The sequence below is a fragment of the Bubalus kerabau genome, chromosome 13 (genome assembly GCF_029407905.1).
Source record: "Bubalus kerabau isolate K-KA32 ecotype Philippines breed swamp buffalo chromosome 13, PCC_UOA_SB_1v2, whole genome shotgun sequence".
NCBI lineage: Eukaryota > Metazoa > Chordata > Mammalia > Artiodactyla > Bovidae > Bubalus > Bubalus kerabau.
Window position 1 is genome coordinate 7,813,221 of NC_073636.1, and position 27,190 is coordinate 7,840,410.

The 27,190-nt window shown below is 42.0% G+C and overlaps 2 protein-coding genes across 10 annotated transcripts in view; one reads left to right on the forward strand and one right to left on the reverse strand.

Moving 5' to 3' along the window:
• Window positions 1–2,069, reverse strand: part of ESF1 (ESF1 nucleolar pre-rRNA processing protein homolog) — a 58,115-nt gene extending 56,046 nt beyond the window's left edge. The window contains exons 1-2 of one of the 4 annotated variants that reach the window (XM_055543433.1): window positions 1,791–2,069; window positions 229–910 (exon numbers count right to left, since the gene is read on the reverse strand). In XM_055543433.1, coding sequence (XP_055399408.1) covers window positions 229–910; window positions 1,791–1,925 — 817 coding nt within the window. In that variant the 5' untranslated portion in view covers window positions 1,926–2,069. Of the gene's footprint in view, window positions 1–228; window positions 911–1,697 lie in introns of all 4 variants that reach the window. The other 3 variants (XM_055543434.1, XM_055543436.1, XM_055543435.1) reach the window with 3 other exon arrangements.
• Window positions 2,070–2,116: 47 nt separating this feature from the next.
• Window positions 2,117–26,954, forward strand: NDUFAF5 (NADH:ubiquinone oxidoreductase complex assembly factor 5). Of its 6 annotated transcripts, none has more exons than XR_008701325.1 (11): window positions 2,117–2,339; window positions 4,743–4,783; window positions 7,815–7,878; window positions 11,040–11,087; window positions 12,377–12,480; window positions 13,126–13,165; window positions 15,908–16,105; window positions 19,463–19,523; window positions 23,689–23,785; window positions 26,176–26,259; window positions 26,592–26,644. XR_008701325.1 is itself a non-coding variant. In XM_055543437.1 (11 exons), exons 1-11 carry the CDS (start codon window positions 2,118–2,120, stop codon window positions 26,937–26,939), a joined length of 1,038 nt encoding a protein of 345 aa, XP_055399412.1. In that variant the 5' UTR covers window position 2,117; the 3' UTR covers window positions 26,940–26,954. The 6 variants fall into 6 exon arrangements, 3 of the variants coding, with proteins under 3 accessions (XP_055399412.1, XP_055399413.1, XP_055399414.1); XR_008701327.1 differs by having other exon boundaries at window positions 23,692–23,785; XR_008701326.1 differs by having other exon boundaries at window positions 26,165–26,259; window positions 26,592–26,633.
• Window positions 26,955–27,190: the final 236 nt, after the last annotated feature.

Sequence of the window (27,190 nt, forward strand, 5' to 3'; positions counted from 1 at the left end):
AAATCACTGGTTTAGCCTCAAGACTCATACTTTGTCTTTCTTCTAGCCATTATGGCTTCAAATCAAAAATTATCTTATGGTGTATTATCTTTCATAGCTTTATACTTCTAAATAAGTATTTGACCACTCCTATGATACTATGAAAACACTTATTATACATATTTCCTTTTTAAAAGACCAGTATAAGAATAAGTAATACCAAAGATTCCTTAGTTCTTTCAAACCAACCTGATTGCATTTTTCTTCTTCTTGTCTCAGAATACTTGACCTTGGGAGACTGAACAATCTCAGAGGTGCCTGAGTCTACCATTCTTAGTTGTTCTTTGGGAAACGAGTCTGTGCTCTGTTGAACAGTGTTTTTTTCCCCTTTTGTACTTTTTTGTGTAAATTCTTTGCTATCTTTCTCAAGACTTACTAAGTCGATCTTCTTAGATTTGCATGAGGTTTTCATTTTCTGAATTCTCTCTGAGTTATCTAAATCATTATTTCCAGAATCCTTTTGATGAATTTTCTTGGTTTTTTTCTTTTTATCTTCAACAAGATTTTTTGATTCTACTTCATTTATAGTCTGGGGTTTTTTCTTCTTCATTTTCTTTTGACTTAATGTTTTATTATTCTCATCAGAGAGATCGGAATCAGAATCTGAAAGGTCGTAAAAACGTTTCAAGTCCTCTGTAGTGCTGTGGTTGATGGGACGTCCTCTTTTATCCACAGCATAATTCAATTTGAACTTTTTGTCATGAAACATTGCTCGAAATCTCTTGTCAATTTTGACTTTTCGATCCTTTTCTGGCATTTCCCAAAATCTTGGGTCCTTTGCAACCCGTCTAAACCGTTGGTCACTCATGATTTCTTGTTTAGATGCCATTTTTAAATGTGTAACTGGACAAATGCCTGACGAAATCAAATACTAAAAAATAAAATCATAATGAAAGGTTAGTAACAGAATTAAGTAAGATGCTTTGGGAAAATATTAATTCACAATACTATATTCTAAGCTACATTAAGTAAAATAAAAGAGGTCTAATTTCATTTCCCGAACGAATCTTGAGTCACATGCAGAAAAGAAAAACTATCAGAATATTTTGAGTACAGCATTTGAAGAAATAAACTTAAGGCAAAACCAAGCAGAATTCCAGGTCTTTATGGAGGGAGGCAAATGATTACTAGCCAACTACCCTCACTTAGATATCCCATATTTCTACTTTATATTTGTATGTGTTACAAGTAAAAGCTAATATGATTAAAATATCCTTAAGTCTCAGTCGGTCTTATTTGTTTTTTCACATTCTGGTCCTATTATCTCCGTTAATCCTGACTTCGTTTTATTCGGAACAGCCTTTACTTCGACCAGGCTGTAACAGAACAAAATGAATTCAGGTTTAGCTTACAAAGTTCCCCCTCTTTGTATACAACCACCCTTCGAGAACCAGGTAAAGCCTCTCTCTAGTTAACAAATACAAAGCAGTGCTTTGTTTCAAAAGCAAGGCTTGACTATGACGCACCATTAAATATTTGACCCTCAGAACAGCCTTGTGGGGTAAACAATATTTCATTCAACTATCAGAGGTAAAGCGTATAGATGTTTAGAACGAAAGCACTTGATCTACGCCAGATATTCGGAGACAGGAAGGCGACCTGACCTCACCTCGGTCGCCCGCCCTCATCTCCGGTGCCCACCTGCCCCTCCTACCCACCCGGTAACGCCGGGAACACCAGGGAACTAGGACCTGCTTCCCAACTCCCAAACCTCAGAGAGCCGCTTTGGGGCTCAAGTCCCTCAACACGACCTGGAGGAGGAGCAAAGAAGCTTGAAGATAGGGGTCGGAAAAGCAAGGAGGAAAAACGCGGCGCTCGTAAACCCGAAGGAGAATCTGTCGTACACTGCCTCTGTCCCTCTTCTCCTGGAGCCCGACTCCACTCATCGACTCCGAATCCTCTCACGGCGTCACATGGGGCCCCACACCCACAATCCTCTGCGAGACACCCCGCCGTGATGGCACGCGAACTGGGCCAAACTTCCTCCGCTTTCCCTCAGCGAAGTGCTCCGGCGTCCTTGCCGTAGCCTCGGCGCATGCGCTCGATAGCCGAGCCGGCTAGGGGTGTATGCGCTGGAGATGCCTCTGCTCACCCCGCTTCGGTTCTCGTGGCGGCGGCTGCCGGCGGCCGGGGTCCCCGTGAAGAACCTCGGCCTCAGGACGGTGGCCTCTGGCGCCTCTTCCCCAAGTGGTGCCTCGCCCAAAGCCTTCAACATCTTCGATCGGGATTTGAAGAGAAAGCAAAAGAACTGGGCGGCCCGGCAGCCGGAGCCGATGAAGTTCGACTACTTGAAGGAGGAGGTGAGTCTGCGAGACGGCGCGGAGGGTGGCTTCGGGTGTCGGATCTCCGGCCAGGGCCCGAACGCCCCCACCTCGCCGTGTGACCTTGAGAGGCAGCCCTGCCTGTCTGGGCCTCTGCTGTAATCGCGCAGGGGCCGGGCGCCGGTGGTTGCAAGGTGCGATTCATTCATTCATTCATGTCCTAGGCGGATAGCATTAATACTTGAGTTATAGGTGTACCTGGGGCAAAGCAAGACCGCTGCCCTCAAGAGATTTCATTCTTGTGAGAGACGAGACAGTGAACCGAAAAGGTAATTTCAGCTAATGAAGTAAGGCCAGATAGTGAAGTGAAGTAGTAAAGTGACTGCGTGGTCGGGGGCAGACGACGAGGCAAGAAATTAATCAAGCTGGGATCTGGGGGATGTCGGGGCGAAGTTTTGCAGGTAAAGGGGAAGACGAACCCAGAGGCCCTGAAGTCAAAATGGCCTTGTCAAGGCCTCCAGGAAAGCTCCAGTGGGAGGCAAGAGAGTGCCTAGGTCAGGAGGGCCTTAATGGGTAAGAACTTTGGATTTTCTTCTCTATCTCAGCTGTACATTCTATGTGGTAATTTCTGGCCACATGCAGCTTTTGAGCACTTGAAATGTCCCTTTGAGATGTGCAGTAAGTGTAAAATACAGTGGGTTTCAGTGAATTAATATGGAAAAAGGATGTAAAATATTTCCTTAATATATTTTTATATTAATTACACGTTGAAACTCTATTTTGATATTTTGGGTGAAAATCAACTTCTTTACTCTTTTTAAAATGGCTACTAGAAAATCTTTGGAGAAGGGCATAGCAATCCACCTGCCTGGAGAAATCCATGGACAGAGGAGCCTGGTGAGCTACAGTCCATGGGGTCACAAAGAGTCAGATACAACTTAAGTGACTAACACTTTCAACACTTTCACTAGAAAATCTTTAAGTTGCTCATGTGGCTCTGATTGTTTTTCTACTGGCCAAATGGCTCTAGAGTCTAGAAGAATGGGAGGCTGTTGAATGGTTTTCAGCAGTAAAGTGATGGGATCTGATTCATCTTTTAGGAAGATTCATTAAGATGAATTAAGATCTCTGATTTATCTGTGCTGTTTTGAGAGACCTCTTCCTCTTTACCCAGGTGGACTAGGGACTTGAGCCAGTTTCTACTCTCTGAACAGGCAGCACAGAGCTCAGGCCTGTGTAAGTGCTTGTTCAGGCATAGACCAAAATTGAAATCAAGTGTGATGATTGCAGCCAACACTTACTGAGCTCCTACTCTGGGCAGAACTTTGTGCAGGTCCTGGCCAGATCAGATGACTGACTCTGTGACACATATAAATATTTAGAAGATGTGAGTTTCCAGACACTCTCTTCCAGGAAAGGCACCTGGATTACAACTTGACTGAGGCCTCACCATTGTTTAGGACTAGAATAAATGAGATAAAGTATACGAGAGTCTTTTAAAATAATAAACAAAAGGTATTGATATCAGTAACGATGCACAGAGTGGACTCCTCTGGGAAAAGACTTCTGCTGTCCCTTCTCCCTTACTCTTCCTCCCCACCTCACCTCCCAAAGAAAATACACATATATTCTGTTCTGAACTTTCAAGTCCCAGTAGAAACTGTGTGATGTTTACCAGGGAATGAGTGGAATGTGGGGAATGTTAGTCTCCTACATCTTTATTCCTGCTGCATGAAGCTAGCAGAGCAAAAGGAGGCACCTGCCTTATGACCTCTTTTAAATTGGATTGGGATTGAGGAGGTTTCTTTAAATGTGGCTGACTTCTAATTTGCAGATGTTGCTCAGAAAAGTTATTTATTCATTTAGGAGTGCCACAAAATTTGTTAATAGTTAACAAATAATTAGTTTTTATTAAACGATCACTTATACATTGATCTGTAATAATCCCCAGCTAACTAATTTTTCACTTTCACATACCTCACACCAATATCTGTGGATGATATGCTTGTTATGTTTCTGTTGCTCTTTTTTTTAAATTAGGGTATCCTGTTGCTTTTTGTCTTTGCACTCTTGCAGCACATGAAATATAAAGTCATAGATATACAGAATTTAGTCTTCTTTCCTTAAATTGACTTCTGAGGTAATTAACTCAATGTGTTTCCTTGGTTATTTTTATTTCCAATGTTCCTATTCAGAATTTTAAAAGTTGCTGAGGTCAAATTGAAAAAGGGATAAAGGGAACTCAATGTGTTTCCTTGGTTATTTTTATTTCCAATGTTCCTATTCAGAATTTTAAAAGTTGCTGAGGTCAAATTGAAAAAGGGATAAAGGGAACTCAATATAAGTAACCTATGGATTATTGATTACTGGGAAAAGTGTTATTTCTCTGTTAAACATACTCATCTTTACTTTTGTACATCATTACCTTTTGTAATCTGTCAGGTTGGAAGTCGGATTGCAGATCGAGTGTATGACATAGCCAGGTAAGTGATGACTGTCATAATAAAATACAATCAATTTCCCTGGTGGCTCAAATGGTAAAGAATCTGCCTACAATGTGGGAGACCGGGGTTGGATCCCTGGGTTGGGAAGATCCCCCGGAGAAGGGCATGGCAACCCACTCCAGTATTCTTGCCAGGAGAATCCCATGGGCAGGAGAGCCTGGCGGGTTGCAGTCCATGGGGTCATAAAGAGTCTGACATGACTAAGCGACTAACACTTTCACTTTCAACACAACTTTTGGAGACTTAAAAAGTTAAGTGCTTTCACTTTCACAGGTATCAGGAACCCCAGTTAAATAATGGCTTTGCTATAGAATTGCTCTGTGATATTAGCAAATCACTTTTTGTGCTCTTCTGTGTAAAAGACATCCATTAAATTAGACCAATATGGGATGAATTTATTACATTTGTCTATGTTAAAAAAGGGAAATTTTGTAAAATCATAAACTCTAAAATTATATTTTAGATATATCCTGGCTACTTGAAAGAGTCATGAGGTGAATCAGTTTCATAAAATTAAAGAAAATTCTTCATTGTTGCAAAAGCCACCTTCGTTTCATCTACTTCATTAGTTTCATTATTTTAAAAATCTGAAAAGTAGCTAATTCTTTGTGATATAGTCATTCATTCGCCTGGATTTTAGATCATTTGCGATTTAATAAATGAAACATTAAATTTTCCAAATCAGATTGAATTTTGTAATCTTTCTATGTCATTATACTCAGCAACAGAGAAGGCAATGGCTCCCCACTCCAGTACTCTTGCCTGGAAAATCCCATGGACGGAGGAGCTTGGTAGGCTGCAGTCCATGGGGTCACTAAGAGTCAGATACGACTGAGCGACTTCCCTTTCACTTTTCACTTTCATGCATTGGAGAAGGAAATGGCAACCCACTCCAGTGTTCTTGCCTGGAGAATCCCAGGGACGGGGGAGCCTGATGGGCTGCCGTCTTTGGGGTCGCACAGAGTCGGACACGACTGAAGCGACTTAGTAGTAGTAGTAGTAGTATACTCAGCAAAACACAAGTCTGTGGAGAAAACTGTGATTGCAGCTAAAAAAGCATGTCTTAAGATAAGTTAACTCTTTGGAATTAAATTATTAAAAATACCAATCTAAAATGTCTTACACTGATCTTCTATTATTAGCAAGAATTGTCAATACTGATCTTATGTTTATATTTTAAAACTAACACAACAGATTATTAGATGTCTTATTTGTGCTATCTGAGGCTCACTTAATACTGTTAGAATCCATGGTAATAATATTAATAACTCCTAACTATTGTTGAACGTTTGTACTGTGCTAAATACTTTACATGCTGGATAAAATTCTCATACCAACCCATTTTATAGATGGGAAAACTGAGACCCAGCAAGATTAAATCTCTTGTCTGTGTTCACAGAGCTAGTAAATTGCAAGCCTAGAATTCTAACTCATGTCTTTGTGATTGCAAAGGCTGTATGCTTTCCCAGGCCACACTGCCTGTGTTCACAGTCAAGACACAGGGCATTAGGTATACTAGACGTTCTCTCCCCAGTGGTTCTCCAGCTGTGTACTGGTGTTCTATATTTGTGTCTAGGTTTTTAACAAAAATTACAAAGGGACTCTCAGTTCCAATAGGAAAAAATTTACTAGTGCATGAAGTTTCTTTAAAAATTGTCACAAATTTTTCATAAACCTGTGATCCACAATTGGATGTGTAAAGTGATTTAGTATGAGATGATACGTTTGGAGGAGACAGCATAGCATAGTGGATAAAGAGTTCTTCTGGTCAGGATTCTTTCTGACTGAATTCAAGTCTGACTGCTGCTTATTAGCTGAATGACCTTGGATTGACATACTTAACTGTACACTTAGCCCAGTGATTTGAACCTGATAAGATTTCAGTAAAAGCTGTTATTTAGTTGATGGCTTATTTGGGTTTTAGTTTATCATGTTATATTTCATAGTATTTCACATAGTAATTTCTAAGTTATCTGCTGCCACAACAAATTTGAGAAATAGGGATAAGTAGTAAGTTCCTGATAGGTATGCCACATATTTTCATGTTAATTACATTAACTTCTCTTCATTCTTTGTCTGAGTATATTATCAGATTAAAATTGTTCAGTCACTCAGTCATGTCTGACTCTTTGCAACCCCATGGACTGCAGCACGCCAAGCTTCCCTCTCTTCATCATCTCCCGGAGCTTACTCAAACTCATGTCCATTGAGTCAGTGATGCCATCCAACCATCTCATCCTCTGTTGTTCCCTTCTCCTCCCACCTTCAGGTTTTCCCAGCATCTGGGTCTTTTCCAGTGAGTCAGCTCTTCATATCAGGTGGCCAAAGTATTGGAGCTTCAGCTTCAGCATCAGTCCTTCTAATGAATATTCAGGATTGATTTCCTTTAGGATTGACTGGTTTTATCTTTTTGCAGTCCAAGGGACTCTCAAGAGTCTTTCTCCAACACCACAGCTCAAAAGCATCAGTTCTTCAGCATTCAGCCTTCTTTATGGTCCAACTCTCACATCCATATATGACCACTGGAAAAACCATATCTTTGACCAGACGGACCTTTGTTGCCAAAGTAATGTCTCTGCTTTTTAATATGCTGTCTAGATTGGTCATAGCTTTTCTTCCAAGGAGGAAGCATCTTTTAATTTCATGGCTGCAGTCACCACCTTCAGTGATTTTGGAGCCCAAGAAAATAAAGTGTCACTGTTTCCATTGTTTCCCCATCTGTTTAAGTACCTGCACTAAATCAGTTCTTCAGATCCATGTCATGGAGCAGCCTTGTGGAAAGCCATTGGTTGGGAGGCCCTGGGAGTGGCTTGGCCGAACAGCCTTGCCATGCCCAGTGTGTTCTCTGATGGAGACATCTGGTGATGTGAGGGAGCAGGCAGATGATAGGACTTGTTTGAAAGTTGTATTCATGAGAATCTTTTTTCTTAAGAAAAATTTGTTTTTAATAATTACTTTATGGGGGCTGTATTATTATAGACAAAGCATAACTTCTGTGTCTGTTTTTCAGAGATTTCCGTCTTGCTTTGGATGTTGGTTGTGGACGAGGTTATATAGCAGAACACTTGAATAAGGTATATTTATTGAATGACTTAACTTAGAGAAATAAAATTGGCCAATTTTGAAGAAAAAGTTTCTTAATTCAGTCTGTATCATATTTAGATTTTGATGACATCAGAAGTGCTCATTTGTTATTATTTAAGTGATAGAACCAAAGGTTTTATGTCTACTCCTGTGTTTTTTCTTAAATGATTTTTTCTTTGAATCCATTTTATACAGCGTTCCCACTGGTAGTTTCTCTAAGTCTATATACGATACATTGTGTGTTATTTCCACTTTGTTCAAATATTTTTTATAAATCACAGTTAAAATCACATTGACATTCATTTGGGACATGTGATTAAGCTTTTTTTTTAAATCTATGGAAAGTATTCACTTTATCATTTGGTTAGAAACTTTTGTGTGTGATTAAGTATAAATAGTCTTTATTAATGTGTATACATACAATTTTATTTTTCATTTTGTAATTCAGACCAAAAAATATTCATTAATTGTTTTAGCCTCTCTAAATAAACACTATGCTGGACACAGATCAAAGTGGGATTTCTATATCAAATCTACTTAACGAAAAAGTGTACACTTGTGCCAAGATGGGGAGGGGTATGTGATAAGTCTCTGAAAACACTGTCATTGATAATAATAAATGCCATGGAATTGATACAATCATTAAACTGCAACAGTAGTTAAGGGAAAGGAAAATCAGTGGAGTTCATATGACCAGAGACTTCTGAAAGGCATAGCATCTGACCTGAGATTTGATAGACTCTGGATTGGTGCTCATAGCGATTGGAATGTAAGGCATGGCTGGAGGGAAGGCAGAAGTGGCAAGCTGTAGGATCAGTGATGCTTAAGGAAGGTTAGTTTGGGGATGGTGTGTAGGAGGGATTGAAGAAGACAGAGTGTAGAGAAACAGACCAGTTAGAGGGCTGTGTCAAAGGCAAGTGTAGGCATGAGAGAGAAAGGCCAGCTGCCAGTGTGGAGACAGCAGGATATAAAGGCAGGGGTGTACAGGAGACCTGGTAGAATCTACAGACCTTGGTGATAGGTAAGCTCTCGGGGCCAGTGTATAGAAAGGAATCTTCCACACTTGTATTGGAAGAAAGTAAGATAGGCATGCACACTATGTTGCCTCAGGGCGTCTGACTCTTTACGACCTTACGGACTGTAGCCCGCCAGACTTCTCTGTCCATGAGACTCTCCAGGCAGGAATACTGGGGTGGGTTGCCATGTCCACCTCCAGGGGATCTTCCCGACCCAGGGATCGAACCCACATCTCTTATATCTCCTGCATTAGCAGTCGAATTCTTTACCACTAGCGCCACCTGGGATGCCCAGTAAGTAAGATGGCAAGTGTCTAAATAAGACAGTGGATTGTAAGACGAAATCCCCTGAGCCAGTTCAAACACTAGGACATTCATTGCTTAGAGGCTCTTACACTACTCAAGGATCTGGAAGCGCAGCCAGGCCTCCCGAGGGTGGGGACTCTGACACATCAGAATGGAAGTCCTGCTCACATACTACACGGCTGGCTTCTCCCTCTGCCTGCCCCCCAACCCCAGGGCTGACCCTGGTGTTCTTCAGTCAGAGCATGAGATGTGCATGTGAGAACCGGACTCCAAGTGTGCTGCAGCTGCCTCCTCCTGACTCATGAGCACTGGCTGATAGCATCTTTTCCCAGCTCTGTGTTAGTGACGTTGTTTCAACAGCTTAAACTCAGCCATGGCGGGAGTTGTACATTATGGAAGTTGGCAAATGTTACAAAGCAGGGCCCACCAAAAGCCAGTTGTTACACATTCGCCAGCCTTCCCCTGAAGTCTACATGCTCCTCCAAGCCTGGGAGCAGCCGCCCCATCTCCCAGTCTCTTAGTTGAAATTTTCAAGTGAGAGATGAGGAGAGATGATCTGACCCACCTAGTGTTCACCCCTCGCACTGATGTGCTGGAGCTGGCTTTCGAGAGGGACGGTTGTGCACCTCTCTTCCCAGTGCTCCACTGGACAGCACTGTGTTGCTTGCATGAAACCCACCACTGTTGGGGTAGTTACACTGTGGAAATCATCAGACCCTGCAGCTCAGGGCACTTTTTTGTTTTTTGAGGGCCGTAGTTAAACACGTACCGCATACCAGTTGCCCTGTGGTCAGCAGCAGCTTCCAGAGAGTGGTAGGGTGTGGAGGTAAGGTAGCCTTTCGATGTTGTGGGCAGGCACCTTCTTCACAAAGCGGTTAGGGTGAAGGAGAGAGGACTGGGGTTTCTCACAGAGAAGGGAAAGCAGGGCAGAACAGTACTGAGGAGGTTTCTAGGAGCCCGTCATCAGCACCGAGCTTCTAAGAGGTCAAGTGACATAGGACCGAGATTAGGGGGAACAGACGGCTGCAGCTGATGAGTCGGTTATGAGTGATTTTTATAAAGCATGTGAGTAGAGCAGTGAGGGTGGACATAGAGCACTAAGAATCGAGGGGAACTCGGCGAGAAGGAGTGCTGTGGATTACAGACAAGACAGCCGTAAGGTGGGTAGAGGAAAGGAGTTTGCAAGATTGGGAAGCTTATTCCTGTTGTAAGGTGAAGGAAGAAGCAGCAGAAGATAGAGACTGAAGATTGGAGAGGTAGTGGACGGAAGAGCAGGCTCCTGGAGAAGAGAGGGCATGGTGGAAAGTGGCCATCTGGGCAAGAAGTATCATGATGCCCTTTGCTTTGGGAAGGAAGAAAGGATGCGTGAAACAGAGGGGAGAGTGAAACCACTGAGGCCCTCCCACGCATCTGTGTTTGTTAGGTCTTTCTTTACTCTTTGCAATCTCTTTGAATAACAACTAAAGGCAGGAAAACCATTCCAGATCTAATGTGTCACAGGAATGAGGACTAGCTTTTAGCTTATTATGGAAAAGTTAACACATAAGACCTTAGCCCAGTGGAGTAAACTGAAGATGCTGATTATTCACACCTATGTTCTCTATTTTATTAAATACTGGTAAATATATTACATATACGGTTGGCTGCATACATTTAATTCTGTGTAACATAATATGTGTTATTAAAGGTGTTTGTGTACCATACTAATTATATGCGGAAAAACACCCTTACAGAGCTGAAAATTAATCAGATTATCACTTTTTCCTTCAGCAGTTTCAGCAGTTGTTTTGTTTTGTTCCTGGATTCTGATCAACTTTATTGCATTGCAGGAAACTGTTGGAAAGTTTTTCCAAACAGACATTGCAGAAAATGCTTTGGTAGGTAGCTTTTCAGTGCTATTAATTTCTGACCTCCTGGTTTAGTTTTTAGTTCTGTACTTTTTATTATTATTTCCTTCAAAAAATAAAGAAGAAATAAACAGTAGGGGAAATCTAAAGGGAAAGGAAGAATCACCATTAATCCCACCACTCAGAGGCAACTGCTGGTGACATTTTCATCTGTGTCTTTGTAGACGTATAGCTGTCTCCCCATCACAGCTTTGTACAAGCAGTATTATGCTGACATCCATTCTTTGGTATCAGTGAGTGATGGATGCACACACACATGTAGTATTCAGTGTGGAAATATTCCATGCTTTATTTACTAAATTTCTAGCTTTTCAATAACCAACACTGCGGTGAGCATCTTCGTATAAAGCAACTCTCTGTGTTTGATTTATTTTTCTCCCTGGGAATATTTACTTGACAGTTACATTTACTCCACTCCCAAGAGTGGAGTATGTGGATTCATTGATGTTCACCTTGCAGTTTTTAACATCCGTCTCTGGACTGCCCTGTGAAGACTGAACAGCAGTATTAGATGAAAGCCCTCTCCCTCCTCCTCGCTGGCGGCAGTAGGCCAGTTACTTTGTCTCTGTCAGTCAATAGGCGGGAAGTAGAGTTTCGTCCTTTTTATTTGCATTTCTCCGATTGCTAGAGCAACCAGGTAGCTGTTGATACCTTTTGGCTGTGAGTACTTTTTCATCTGTGACTTTTGTCAGTAATTTTGTGACGTGCCTGTCTCTTGGTCCTCTCTCTATTGGCTGTTCTTATTCTGGGTGGTTTGTAAGAACGTGTCTTCTAGGGATATTAATTTTTCTTCATGTATTTTGTAAATTTTCTCATGTTGTTTACATTGTTTATTGCTTTTTAGAAGTTTTGATCAGTTTATGTTAAGTGTATCGATCTTTCCTTTTGTAGTTTCTGGTTTTTGAGTCATACTTACTTTGGCGTTTTCATCTAAGAGTCTAAAGCGTGCACCCATATTTTCCTAGTACGTTTTTTGGCTTTGATTATTCCACTGAGACTCTCAGCTTTCTGAGGTTTGGTTTGGTGTGATGTGGTTATCCCGTTTGTTTTTCCAACCAGCTAGCCATTTTTTCTGGCCAGTCTTAGGTGTCATTTAAGATATACTTTTTTAGTGCTTTCTCTTTGGCTGCTTTTTTAATTTTTAAGAACTAGACACTGTCAAGTAAATACAACATGACTTATGTTTAGCAAACAATGATTGTGTTAATAATTAAGGTGTTATATAAATGTGTTTTTGAACTTTTATTTTTAACCTTTAGAAAAATGCCTTAGAAACAGAAATTCCTACTGTCAGTGTTTTAGCTGATGAAGAATTTCTTCCCTTCAGAGAAAATACGTTTGACCTGGTGGTTAGCAGTTTAAGGTTGGTAATCCATTTGTACTTTAAAAAAATAGTATGTTAAAAATAGTATGCATGTGTGTATGCCAAGTCGCTTCAGTCATGTCTGACTCTGTGGGACCCCACGGACGGTAGCCCACCAGGCTCCTCTGTCCATGGGATTCTCCAGGCAAGAATACTGGAGTGGGCTGCCATGCCCTCCTTCAGTTCTTCTGACTCAGGGATCGAACCCACATCTCTTCTGCATTGGCAGGTGGGCTCTTTACCACTAGTGCCACCTGGGAAGCCCCCAAAATAGGTATGTTATGCTCTAAAGTTATAAGGTAATATTAAAGGTTTCTCCTGTGACAAAAGGAAGGTTATCCCCTAATACTTTTATTTTAAAACTTATATGAAAACAGTGAATTTTTTTCCTTAAGGAATTTATTTTTTTGCCACTGCATTCAGGCTCTTAGTTCCCTGACCAGAGATTGAACCCAGGCTCCCTGCATTGGAAGCATAGAGCCCTAACCACTGGACTACCAGGGAAGTCCCAACAAGCAGTGAATTTTGATGTGCGCTTTCAAACACCCACACTTACACCTTGTCTGTGGCTTGCTATATTAGTGATTCTTGTACTAATTAATTATACAGATTAAGCTAAAACAGATATGTGTTTTCGTATTTTAGTTTGCACTGGGTGAATGACCTTCCTAGAGCACTTGAACAGGTAAGACACTTAGTGCTGTTTCTAATAGCTTGTGTTGTTTTGTTTATCGTTAGCAAATTATAGATGTGCCTGTTTTTACACAGAAACTGATAGATGGTTTCTGTTTCACATTTTTGACAATTGGAAATGGAAGCAAATAAAAAATATATTATCTTCTGTGGGCTGGACACACTTGGTACCCTTTGCCGTATTAGGAAGTATATGAGTGACTCCCCGCTCCCAGAGAATCCTATAAATATAATTATGGAGATGTTACTAAAGTTTTCGTAAATATTTAAAACTTATTCAAAATAGTATTGCTATCGTGAGAAATTTTATGTGTGGCTTTCTTTTCTTCCTTAATTGTCTATAAATTTTTTCTGGGTAGGAACCCATTTGTACTTCGCCCATGCTTTATACTAAGACAGTGCTGATAAATGTTTGTTGGTTGATATTTATCAGCAAACAGGTAAGGAAGGGGTGAGTAAAAGCATTATGTTCAGAGGAGAGAAGGAGATCACTGTGGCTTGGAGTGGCCTAGGAAAGCTTCAAGAGGAAGAAATTTCTTGAACAGGGCCTCAAAGGACAGGTCGTATTTGGAGTGGGCATGCGTTCCAGGAAGGCTGGATCCTGGGATAGATGGGAAGTGTGAGCGACTGGGAAGCCCAAAAGGACAGAGAGGAAGCCTGGGGGAGGAGAGTATAGTGCCAGGTGTAGATGAGGGATATCGGGACCAACTTTAGAGGACTCAGTGACAGGGTAAGCAATTGGGAGTTTATTCTTTATGCGGTCCAGAGGCACTAGCGCATTTTGAAGAGGAAAGTGACATGATTAAAAAGCTGCTAGGCAGGAGAATAACTACCGTATCTTACGCATGTACTGTTTGCCAGCCACTCTGCTCTGTTTTATGTATGTGTGAAATAACTCTGCAAGACAGCTCCATCTTGCTAAATAGAAAACTGATGCGGAAAGTCAGTTAAGTTGAAGAGAGACTGTGTCCGTGGTCCAGGCATGAAATAAACTGAACCTAGGTGGCAGTTGTTCAGTTGCTCAGTCGTGCCTGACTCTCTGTGACCCCATGGACTGTGGAGATAAAAGGAAGAGAGAGGTCTTCAGGACTCTGCAAAGTAAGAGTCAACAGTCTGGCGGCTGGTTAGCGCTGAAGATTGAAGAGAGTCAGAAGTGAAAGCTTGCCTTCAAGTTTTGAGTCTAGGTGACTGGAGATAATTAGTAAGAGTAGGGGAAAGAATGGTAATGATCAGATAAAGGGACTAGAAGATGGTGATTAACAGAAATATAGCAGTTGGAAAGGGGAGTTGGTTTGAGAATATGTGTTCTGTGTATGTTGGATGCCGTGGGGAAGGATGGGGGTTACGTTTGCCAAGAGACAAATGTCTATGGCACCAGCAGCCAAAAGATAAATATAGAATCCTGGGAAGCTGTCCAGGCTCAAGGTAGAGATTGGGAAGTCTTTCTTGTGAAGTCCACGGGAACTGATAAGACCTCTGAGGTAGAAACAAACTGATAATTTTAGGTAGTTTAGTTCTATGAGAGTTTGGTGTCAAGAGAAGGAAGTAACACTGAAGGGACTGAAGGAAAAATATTTTTACAGTCAGTTTGCATATATACTGTTTTATATAAAGTTGCTTCATAATATTTTAAATATGCATTCAAGATGTGTACTTGAATTAGAGTAGCCTACCGTGATGTGGGTTTGGATTTACTTCGGAGTTCACCTTGCTCTATATGAAAGTAGAGTCAAACTAGTTACAGATGTAGTTCCCAGAGTCATTGAGTAAAACATTTATGATTCTGGAATTGATCGTCACTACTGATTTAAGTTACCAGTTAAAAATGGTTTTTGTTTTACAGCTGAAAAATAAGTTGGTTACTTCTCCTTGATTCTGTGTGTAACTAAATTAATTGATATGCTAATATTTAACTAAAATGTTACTAGACATTTTAGTTGTGAGTCATCATGGCTTCCCTATAAATTAGCTTTTTCTGCTTAATAAGCCACCTCAACTTTGTGCTTTAAAAAAGTAAGTCACGATTTTGTGAGTTAGGGATTTGGGCCGGACTTAGGAGATTCTTCTGGGTCTGGCTTGGTTCACCCACATGTCTGACCTGGGGGTGGCTTGCCCCAGAGCTGTCAGATGGCTGCAGCTGGACTCCTGGCTGATCCCCACGTCTCTTCCTGTCATCCTTCAGCAGACCGGCTCAGGCTTGTTCACAGCGTGGCCCGTACACGGGGCTCCTAGAGAGCAGGCGGAAGCAGCAAGGCCATCGAGCCCTCGGCTTGGCACTGCCATATGTCACTCGCTCTGCATTCTTTGGGCCAGAGCAAGTCGTGGGGCCGGTCCAGATTCTCCCAGTGGGGCTGTTACAAAGTGACATGTCTAAGGGCACAGATACAGGGAGGACAGCGATTTCTGTAACCTGCCACATCAAAAATCTTGTTCTTTCAATATTTTACTGATTGAAAAAGTAAGTTTTGTCTATGATTAAAAAATTTGAAAGCATGTAACATATCTTATAGATATTAACACTATCAGTAAATGTTTATCTGTCTTTACAATAATATCCTGCAGAGCCTTTCTGATAGTTGGTTGTCTTAAGTATTATTTATTAAATTATCTGGTTTTTAACTTGACAGAATAAGAATGGTAATCATGAAATACTGATCTAGATTCCATGTATTTATTCTTTTAACAGTTTTGTGTCTGAAATTTTGAATCGTGTTGTTGTTTGTATTTATTACAGATTCATTATGTTTTAAAACCAGATGGCGTGTTCATTGGTGCAATGTTTGGAGGTGACACGCTCTTTGAACTCCGGTGTTCCTTACAGTTAGCGGAAACAGAGAGGGAAGGGGGCTTTTCTCCACACGTCTCCCCTTTCACTGCTGTCAACGACTTAGGACATCTGCTGGGGAGAGCTGGCTTTAATACTCTGACTGTGGTAACTATCAAGAGAATCGAGTAACCCATTAATCACACTGGAAATAATCTCTCTCTCTTTTTATCTTGATTGACACAAGGTAGGAATGTAAAATTTATAGTTATTTGTTACCTAAATAAATAACTCAAAAAGAAAAGTACCTCAGTTAGCAGGGAGGCTATTTTCTAAGACCTGCTTGTCCATCAGACCCTTAAAATCCAGAGTTGGGTGTACCACGAGAGACAGAGCATCCCCGCTGGGGAGGAAGGAGGTCTCAGGAGTGTTCACAGCACAGCCTGTCCCACCAGCTCTCAAGGAAAGTGGTGTCGTGTGAGGCGGAGGTGAGAGAATGTGCCTTCATGAGGCCCAGGGTTAGATCAGGTTAGACAGGGTTAAATTAAAATAACTTTTTAAGGAGGTGTAGTGTGAGTACATGTCATAAAATCAGCCCACCAAAATGGTTGGTCATGTTCGTCCACGGGCGCAGACTAGCAGGGCCTCTGATGTTGGGAAGGGGCTGGGAGGGAAGGGGAGAGACACTAGACAGGAGGTGACACAGCCCTCAGGGCGATGTGAGGAGCTCATGCCTGGTCACACAGCTCAACAGGAATATTAGGGACTCAAAGGTTGTCGCCCGTGAGGAAAAAGATGAAACTTCTATCCTGAGTCATCAAAAGAAAGCTGAATTATGTTAACAACGTGCAGTTTTCTAAGTTGTAAACTGGGTTATGTGTTCCAGAAAGATTCCCATTGGTGTATGATCTTCTCTATAGTTTATAAAATTAGAGGGTAATTTAATAATAAATTTATGCAGATTTGTTCCTGGAGACATATACATTGTCTCCAAAGTGCTATTTTAACATTGCATCCTGACTAATTTTCAAAAACTCCTATGCAAAAAAGCTTTTATATAATCAATTATGCAGGTTTATGTTGCATATAACATTAGTATATTTTATATTGCAATGGATTTTTATTTTTAAAGTGAAATCAAGTTAAATTAATATCATATATTTACACATATGACCCTCTTAATGAATTATTTTTTTAATTAGTTGCCATTCTAAGTGAAACTCATCTCCTTTCAGAATCATTTTCAGACTAGTATATTAGGAGAAAACTGAATATTATCCTTCATCTTGATTTGAATAAGACCTTTGACAAGGCTGTTTTGGTGCTCTTTTGATTGAGAAGGAGATGGTGCTTTTAGTTGGTTTCATTGAAATGTTTTCACAGGGTATTGTTTAATGGTAGGCATCAGCCTAGAAGGAATTCTTTTTTTTTTTTCATCTTAAAATCTCTTTTTAAAAATAGTTTCCCAGTGTAGAAAAATACATAGAAGAAATGGACTATCCAGAGATGGTCGTATCAAAAAGTGTACATAAAACTTAATCCGTGCATGTGTTTAAAAAAAAAAGAAAACCAGACAGAGAGAGTAACACGCAGGTCTAAGATGAGCGGCGGTCTCCTGCCTTCTGACACCTCCCCTCCCTGCCCCTGTCCCTCTCCACATGGATGCCTTTTGTCAACTGTCGTGTATGTCCTTTCAGACTTTCTTCCTCACAGATTGGAGTGCAGTTATATTGCTTAAACATACATATACAACAATATATATACTCTTTTTCTTTTTTCTATATGTGTAGTCTTTTTTTCCCCGAGTCAATAACTTGTCTTGGAGATCGGCTATAAATAAACACCTACCACGTTCTTTTTTTTTTTTTTTTGACAGCTATTGAGTATTTTGGGCTTCCCTTGTGGCTCGGCTGGCAAAGAATCCACCTGCAATGCAGGAGACCTAGGTTCGATCCCTGGGTTGGGAAGATCCCCTGGAGAAGGGAAAGGCTCCCCACTCCAGTATTCTGGCCTGGAGAATCCCACGGACTGTGTAGTCCATGGGGTAGCAAAGAGTCAGACATGACTGAGCGACTTTCACTTTCACTTTTGATGTAGTATTTCATTGAACAGGTACACTTTATTTAACCTTTTCTCTGTTAATGGACATTTAGATTGTTTTCAGTTCGTTTTTTATATTCTTTCAAACAGTGTTGCCATGAATTTTCTTTTACACATAAGCTCTGCACGTCTGTCAAATTGCTGAGTCAAAGAATCTATGCATTTCAGATTTTGACATGTATAATTACTGTCTATAAGGTAGTATTAATTGACATACCTCATCAACAGTACATGTTAATTTCCTGCTTCTAAGTAATTTTGTGTCTCTAATGTTTAAAAAAAATGGTATTTGGTCATTTTGTTTTACGTTTCTTTAGGAATTAAAATGGATATTTTGGATAACTGTTCTTTAGGGTTTTGTACTTGATTCTGTGCAACATTAAGTCCAAAACTGGACAGATATTAGATAAAGCTACAGAACACAAAAAGATCTGGATGCTTCAAAAGTAGTGTCAATATGACGAAGTTTGATTTATGTGCAGCATTTTGATATCACAGGGGAAAAAAGGAAGTGTTTTATATTCAGGGTTAGTTTCCATTGTAGAAAAACTCCTACATCTGAGTGGCTAACACACAATTTTTATCAATCCCAGCCATTCTGGCTGGGCAGCTCATCTCCGTCCTGTAGTTGTGCCATCTGGGCCTTGTGTCCCCTAAGGTCACGGCCCCAGACATGCCCTGGAAAAGGCTCCCTAGCTATTTATTACCTGCCTCCACCTCCCTTTTCTTTTGCCAGAAGACATGTGTGGGGCTGTGAAATGTCCACGAGTACCTGGATATTTAGGGAGCATCAGTGCTCTCTGCCACTGTCCCAACAGCAAACTCCTGTATCGAACTTGAGAAAGAGCGGGACACATTGCTCACCAGGTCACTCAAGAAATAAACTGTGTCTGTCCAGCTGTGTATCTGTTCCTAAACTAGTCCATGCGGTGTTGCTGCAGCACTGGGAGTAGGATGGACGCATCTTGGGAGATGACCCTATTTGACTCTGGGTGTCACACTTAAAGAGAGAGAGATTAATATTGACTATATAGAGAAAAATGAAGTTGGCATGTGTAAGGATTTTGTCTAGAAGCCTAACCCTCCCCCTAAAAAGTTATAGTGTCCTAGAAGACTTTTCAAAGACTGGAAGAAAAGGATAGTTTACAGAGTATAGAACAGACTTTATTTGTGTGAATCCCAAGGATAGGATTAGAAGCAGTTGATAGCATTATAGGAAGGTTACTGTTAACATGGCAAGCATGTACCCTGCAATTTGAAATCTTTGTAAATCAAGTGTAAGCGAGATAATACCTTCAAAGAGGATTGCAAAGAAGTTTCCTGCTTACTGTGAGAGATCGGTCTGGGGAATTTCTGCGACTTCTTCTCTGATCTAGATCCTTGGTAATGAACGCCAAATGAAGATTCTGCTTTCTTTTTAAATAGGACACTGATGAAATTCAAGTTAACTATCCTGGGATGTTTGAATTGATGGAAGATTTACAAGGTAAGACACTTGAAGGAGTTTTTAGGCCCCTTTTGAGAGTCGTATTTTGTGAGCTGACTGTGCAGGCACTGGGGCCAAGCCCTGGAGATACACTGGGTAAGGAGAAAGTAGACTGTCTGGATGGAGTTTTTAATACAAGCTGGGTGCAGCCGACATGAGGCAGCAGCCACAACGATAAACGTTAGATTAGACTTGTGGTAGGTGCTGTGCAGTAGGGGAACTTGGTGACTGCCCACGAAAGGCCGGCAGGGCTATCTTGAAGGAGCGTGTGAGGATGGTGGGACACCTCAGTGACTTTCTCGAGCAGCGCTTGGCAGCTCGGATCCAGGCACAAGACAGCAAGTAGTTGGCTTACCGTAGGACTGGGGGTTGCCAGAAGGTTATGTGGGCTAGGTCCTGGTGTGGGAGAGTCAGTGAAGTCCTGTCTGAGGAAGCGATGGCTGTGCCCTCAAAAATGAAGTGGGGCCACTGGCGAAGCAGGAAGCACAACGTGTGCAAAGGCCCAGTTGTGGGAAAGAACATGGCGAGAACCGAAAGAGGGGCATTGTGGCCGGAATATCAGGAGTGGAAAGAAGAGAGGACTGAGTAAATGGGCAGGTAAATGGGGGCCTTGTAGCCTTTGTTAAGATTGTTTGTCTTTTTCTTAAAATGCCCCTTGAGATATTTTAATGGGGGAGGGGTCATGATGCCAGATTTGTAGTTTTTAGGTGGGTTGGCAGAGAAATCAGTAGGGACACGTTGCTGTAAAGCTTACTGAGAGGTGACAGTGGTTTGGACTAAGGTGGTGACAGTAGAGATGGTGAGAAGAGAATGGTTTGGATTCAGGAGACGTTTAGGAGATAAACGTGACAGTTGCTGCTGATGGATTACATGTGGGCTGATAAGGAGAGAGGCATTCCAGCCTGGCACTGAGTTTCTATCTCTCGCAGCCAGATAGATGGTGCCCTTCACTGATAGAGAAACAGTGGAAGACAGCCAGGTGTGAGCAGGGACAGCTCTTGAATTCACACCTGCACATGTTGGGTGGGAAGTGCTTCTGAAATCCCCGAGGTGAGACATCAGGTAGGGGTTGCGTGTGTGGCTGTGTAGCTCGGAGGAGGCAAGTGGCTCAGGTAAACATTGTGAGTCACTGGCAGTGGGTGGTATGAGAAGCAGCGGCCTGAGCAAGAAGAGAAAGTGGCCTGGTCCGGAGCCTTTGGGAACCTAACGCACAGTGAGTGCGTAAGAAGAGGAGGAGCCTGCAGAGACTGAGGATGTGTGGCTAGCAGGGTGCTAAGGAGAAACAGCAGAAGGGGATCGTATTACCTAGACTAAGAGACCCTAAAGAGTTCAAAGCAGAGGGAGCGTCAAATGCTGCTCAGAAGCACGATATGGACTGAAGGAAAGCCCACTGATGGAGGATGAGGAGGCTTTGGTGACCACAGGGAGCGCTCTGCTGTTGGCATGGGCTTGGTGGGAGAGGCGGAGGGAAGGGGAGTAGGTTGACACCTATGGATGGTGTGGCATCCATCTTCTCAAGAAACTTGATTATGAAGAAGAGGGGAGAGGGCACGGCTACAGGTGTGAGTGGGGGAGAGGAATGGGAGATGGGCTGAAGTTTTTTATTATGTTTCATCTCAAGACTTGAATTTACTGAACAGTTGATTAGAAGAACCTAAGTGCTTCCATAGAAGAAGTGACTCTAGAAGAGAGAGCACAATTAATCAGGTCAGGTACCCGAGAAGGTGGAAGGGGATGAGATAAGAGGAGAAGCGTTGCCCTTGGACAAGAGGGGACAGGCCCACATGGAAGGGAAGAGAGACAGTGCAGTGGTCATGGGTGTTTGGTTTGATAGCAGGAGGTTCCCATCTGATGGATCGATGCTGTCCTTCAAGCAGAGTGTAAAGTCGTATACTGAGACTCAAAAGGTCAGAGGTTTGCAAATGAGTAGAGATTTGATATAGTCACTGTAGAGAATAGGAAGGTGAATGGATCAGGGAGAGTTATAAAATTTGAAGGATGCATTTGAAGTTGGTCAGATAGCTGGCAGCTGGGGACCTGGCACAAAACAGAGTTATATCAGTCTGGCTTGGGGCTTTACTAATTGAGAGTAACAAGAAGACAAAGGCAAAGGAGAATTCCTAGAGTGTAACTGAGATAACAGGGCAAAAATCTAAGCTGGAAAAAAAAGGAAGTAATTAGAAAAGAAGGGGGAGGAGGAGCTGATGGACTGGGAGAAAGTAGAGGAGGTCAGAGGATGATCGTAGTTGAAATACATGAACACGCTTGAAGGAAGGAGGATATGGTCAGAAAATGGGACGTTTGGTGATTTGAGAAGGGAAGCAGTTATAAGTGCCGACTCGTCCAGGACACGTTACAGGTGTGATGGCAGGTGGCGTGATGGAGGATCCCACGGGTCGTAAGGAGCCTCAGAAGTCTTGGTGTGATGGCAGGTGGCGTGATGGAGGATCCCACCGGTCGTAAGGAGCCTCAGAAGTCTTGGTGTGATGGCAGGTGGCGTGATGGAGGATCCCACGGGTCGTAAGGAGCCTCAGAAGTCTTGGTGTGATGGCAGGTGGCATGATGGAGAATCCCACGGGTCATAAGGAGCCTCAGAAGCCTTAGAGGCCCTGGTGCTTGCCAGTTATTAACCTTGAAGTCCTTCAGGGTGGTGGCACCACCTGGGGTACAGAGGGAAGCTGCGCTAGGTGCCAAACCCTTCGCTGAATCAGAGGAGGGCCTGGGAGCCTGATGTCTGACAGTGGGAGTGGGAGAGGGTGTCAGCCAGATGGTCTGGGTCTTCACAGAGCATAGGCATTACCCTGGGTGTTCAGTAAAATGCACTAATTGTAACTGTACAGCTGCTTGTATTTTCAAGTATTATATAAACCACAGACTAGTACCTTTTCAGCCTCTGGAAGTTTGCTTCATGCCCCTTTCCAGTTGATAACCCCGCCTTCCCTCCCCCTGCTGGTTTCAGTCAGTCATATTTTGAGGAACTGTTGCCTAATATTCACCTGTAAGCAGCTTTGCCAGTGTTTCTCTTTACTGTAAAGCCTTTTACACAAATCATGTCTTTTACTTTAATGTTTCTTATTCTTAAGAGGATTAAGAGGAATTATCTAAAGATAACTTGTAAAAAATGTTTATCAACATTGATATAAACATTAACGGGTTGATTTTATATTCATTCACTTACTGTTTATTGAGCATCTACCATGTACAGCCAGCTGAGCCAGTGTGGAAATAACAGTTTCTGATCATAGGGAATGTATGCTCTAGTGGAGAAAGAGACACGCACAGATAGACATATGCTTTTAACTGTAAAGTGGGATAATTCTTTTTAAAAAGTGCAGGCAGAAACACAGAGAAAAATCCCTAAGTCTGCTTAGGGAATCAGGGATGCTTCTGCAGAAGAGGCAGCACCTAAGCTGAAGTGAGTTCATGCTGGAAGAAGGAAGGCGTGGGCACCCCTCTGGGGGTCCGGCCTTGCATTCCAGGCCAAGGGAAAGGCCTGTGTAAACTCACGGAGACTCCAGAGGGGACACTCAGCCTCCACTTTCCTAACTGGGAAACTGCATCATAATTCAGCATTGCTCGAATATGTAGAACAGGAGGATGATGGGAAGTGATGTAGGCGGGTCCATCAGAGGCTTTTCTAGACTTTATCAGGGGAGCCCTGCAGTCTGTTGGGAGAACTTCGTGTGGAGGAGGGACAGTCAGATTGATGTGAGAGCAAGCTCACCCTCCAGCATCGTTTATGAGGCCTGTTCGTGAGGAAGGGGAGGCCGGCTAGCACGGTTCACCTCTCCTGTTTTGCGTGAGGAGACTGGGCACAGAGGAATGAGTGGCCCAAGGTGTGGTGCTTGGGTAAGTGCTAGAGCCAGGGGTTAAGCCCAGGGTAGCAGCCTCACTCACATCCTGAGACGTCGGCCACTGTCCCCCGGAGAGCCCCGAGGCAGCTGGCGGGGAAGGAGGGTGTTTGAGGCGCAAGTGCCGGAGGGGGCGCTTGGCAGACAAGGAGTGAGTGCCAGAAGGGGGCACTCGGCAGACTCCCAGGGGTGCTGCTCTGCAGACTGGAAGACAGTGCTACCGTCCCGTGGGTTTTTGGCATTTTACATCATGTTACACTGTTTTCTTGATGGTAGTGATGTTTCTCATTTAAGCTGCTATTATTCATTCACAGAAGAAAGTCCAGAACATTGACCTAATTTTGCAAAACAAGTTGCGTATCAGCTGAGGAACATATGAGAAGTTTTGGAGGCTTTCACAGTAGTTTTAAGGTAAGTTCAGTTGTTATTTTTTTAGGCAATACTCAGTATTGTTCCTAGTAAACCATAATAAATTAGACCTTTTTTAAAAATAAGCGATTGAACTTAACCTTAAAAACACTGTGAGAGTCTTAAACAGTTACCCAAATCCTTCTGTTATCCCAAAGCCCAGAGCTGGTCAGAAGTCCCCAGATGTGTTTCCCAGGTGGTCTCCAGGAAAGGTGGTCTATCAGGCTGTGTTATAAAGGTGTTAAAACTTGAGTTTAATAGAGCTAAAACGACTTTGCCTCAGGTTATTTAAGGGCCAGAGCTGGAATTATGATCCCAAAGTCTAGACTTCATGTGTCACATGACACTGCTTCTCAAAGGAGAAGATTCTCATGTGAGGGAAGGATAGGTGTCCCTTGCAACAGTTAGTAACACATTAGTGTCTTTGAGTTTCTGTATCAGAAATCAATGTGCCTAATAATCTTAATTAGTATATCCATATATCAGTTCTTTGCGCTTCCCAGGTGGCGCTAGTTGTCAAGAACCCACCTGCCAGTGCCGGAGACGTAAGAGACATGGGTTCGATCGCTGGGTCAGGAAGATCCCTGGAGGAGGGCATGGCAACCCACTCCAGTATTCTTGGGCTTCCCTGGTGGCTCAGACAGTAAAGAATCCGCCTGCAATGCGAGAGACCTGGGGTCTATCCCTGGGTTTGGAAGATTCCCAGGAGGTAGGCAGAGCAACCCACTCCAGTATTCTTGCCTGGAGAATCCCCATGGACAGAGGAGCCTGGCAGGCTACAGTCCATAGGGTCACAAAGAGGTCGGACATGACTGAAGCAACTTAGCACAGCACAATACCAGTTATGTAGAAGGCATTTAGAATTTCTGGTGCATTAAGTATTTCCAGTAAAAAAAATTAAACCTGTTTTTCACTGGTGTTGCCTCTACTGTGTAAGTCATAGGAAATGGGAAGTTAAATGAAAGCACCACTGCACCATTTATTGTCATCAGCAATAAATCCTTTCAATACGAGTCCCAGTTTGCCTCTGGTCTCTTGTTGCAGTTGGTAGTCATTATCTGGGAGAATTTTTTTTATATTGGATTGTGTATTGGGTTAAAATTTTAGTGTTGGAAGCCTTTAGAGATCATCTAGCCTGGCCACCTTGAGGCCCCAGAGCGATGGATCTAAGGTCATCTACTTCATGACTGCAAGAATAAGATCCACCCTCTTCATAGTGATTCATCTCTTGATACTAGTTTGTATAATATGTCTCTTGTTCTTAATGAATTGGGACTGTTTTACTCACAGGATATGGCACATTGCTTTTAGTATCAGAGTTTCATTATTTTAGGGAATAATAAGGACCTTTTGGGATTGGAGGAAGCAAACAGATTTACTCATTCCATCTAATTTGTTGATTGTTTTTCATAAGGCCATTGGAAACCTGGGAGATTATTACTTTTAAAAAACTAAAGAACATTGACATTGGGAATTTTATTGGTATCTCTTCTAAAAGTAGGAAAACCAAACTAAGAAACTGATTTTTGATCATATAATATATAGAGAATAAATGTAAAGGGTTTTTAATTTTGATTCTTTTAATTTTGCAAGCTAGTTTTAAAATGTGGTCTTTCAAAGTAATTTCATTCAACTGTATGCATTAAAAATATTAAATATATAACATTAAATTTTAGTGAACAAGAAGATAACATAATCCTAGCTTTTAGCTATCAATTTGAAGGAAAGAAATCTAAACATTTCTTTTTTTAAAACATTAAGAAAAGTGCCCCTGAAGAGAATGCACATAATTGTTTCCTAATCTGGGATCAGTAAAATGTTGTAAAATCTGAAAACACGTTGTAGTTTTGGTACAACCTAATGAGTCTTCAGGCTTCCTTGGTAGCTCAGCTGGAAAAGAATCCACCTGCAACGCAGGAGACCCCAGTTCAATGAGTCTTCAAACCCTCTTGCACATTTCATGTTCATACTTAGATTTATGGCTTAGAAGGAGTGTGTGTTGCACCAATGTCCTGTCCTTCTTCAAAGAGCCGCTGAAAAGGGCATGAAACGTGGCATCATTAGAAAGACACTTGCCAGCTCCTGATGACTCATGTAGAGGGCCTGTGGCCTTGCTTTGGCCCAGCTGGCTTACCATAGTCCACTGCTGCCAAGTAAAGTGTGCTTATGGGGCTTGCCTCCTGAAATTTGACTTGTCTCACTACCCAGAAGCTTCATGTAGCTTTGCCTGAGGGTCACTAACTATGATCTGAGAGCAAAAGGAGATTATTTATCTTACGTGACTGTCAGGGATGGGAGGACGGGTATTCCGTTGGACAAGAGAAAATTAAATCTGGGCCATTGAGCTGCTCAGGTGTTTGCTGAATCATCTCAAACCTCTAGTGTGTTTTTAGGGATGGGTGAGAGTAACTGTGCTTGGAATAGAAAAGCCCTCCTGCACCGAGACACGATGCTGGCAGCTGCAGCGGTGTACCAAGGTAAGGAGGCTGCCCGCTGTCCCAGCGGGCTCGCTGCCGTCCCTGTCATCCTTATCCCCTAAAATCGCGTTGTCCTTTTTAAGGCACCTTCAGACTTCTTGTCCTTCTCTCAAAACACAGATCCTGTGGCTGTGTATCCTTTTCCCCCAAAGCCCTACTTCTTTACTGTCAGCTTCTCAGTGCTGAGGACTTTTTCACAAGAGCCTTTCTCAGAATCCCATGAGTATTCTAATATTCATTTGTCTTTTGGAGGACATACTTTTTTTGAACAGATTTTTTTTTTTTTCCTACTTGCATTTTTTTCAGACTTTAACCATGATTTGTTTTTATAGAAATGTACAGAAATGAGGATGGTTCTGTGCCTGCCACATATCAGATCTATTACATGATAGGATGGAAATATCATGATTCACAGGTATTATTATTAACATTGATCACTTTTCTTCCTGGGTTGATGTTTCCATTTTCTTTTTATTTATTTACTTAGGATGGGTTTTTTTTTTTTTTTTAATATAAGACAGCATTAAAGGGTTTAATTAGAGCTATAGATATTTATTCGTAATGTCCTTCCTGTTTATTATTTTCAGGCGAGACCAGCTGAAAGAGGTTCGGCAACCGTATCGTTTGGAGAGCTCGGAAAAATAAACGATCTTATGTCACAGGGGAAGAAGTCACAATAAATATTTTATTCAATGTTAATGTAGTCCAGACTTCTCATCAGTGATTGGTAACTTTCACATCTAAAATTACTGCATTCTGAAGCAAGAAGCAATATATAAGCTATTTACCATCAGACTTTTCTAATAATTAGAATCGCCTAATACTCCATCTATATTTAGTAGTGATTTCAATTTTACATGTTTTCTATTTTAATATGGATATTATTATCTAGTAATTTGAGAGACTTGTTTGCAGAATCAGCCTAAAAGCA

Excerpts from the sequence above, each read along its gene's own strand:
- NDUFAF5 (XM_055543437.1), top strand. The coding sequence starts at position 2,118 with ATGCCTCTGCTCACCCCGCTTCGGTTCTCGTGGCGGCGGCTGCCGGCG. Across the intron at positions 7,879-11,039 it reads TAGCAGAACACTTGAATAAG|GAAACTGTTGGAAAGTTTTT; the intron begins GTATATTTATTG and ends ATTGCATTGCAG. Across the intron at positions 12,481-13,125 it reads CTGGTGGTTAGCAGTTTAAG|TTTGCACTGGGTGAATGACC; the intron begins GTTGGTAATCCA and ends TTCGTATTTTAG.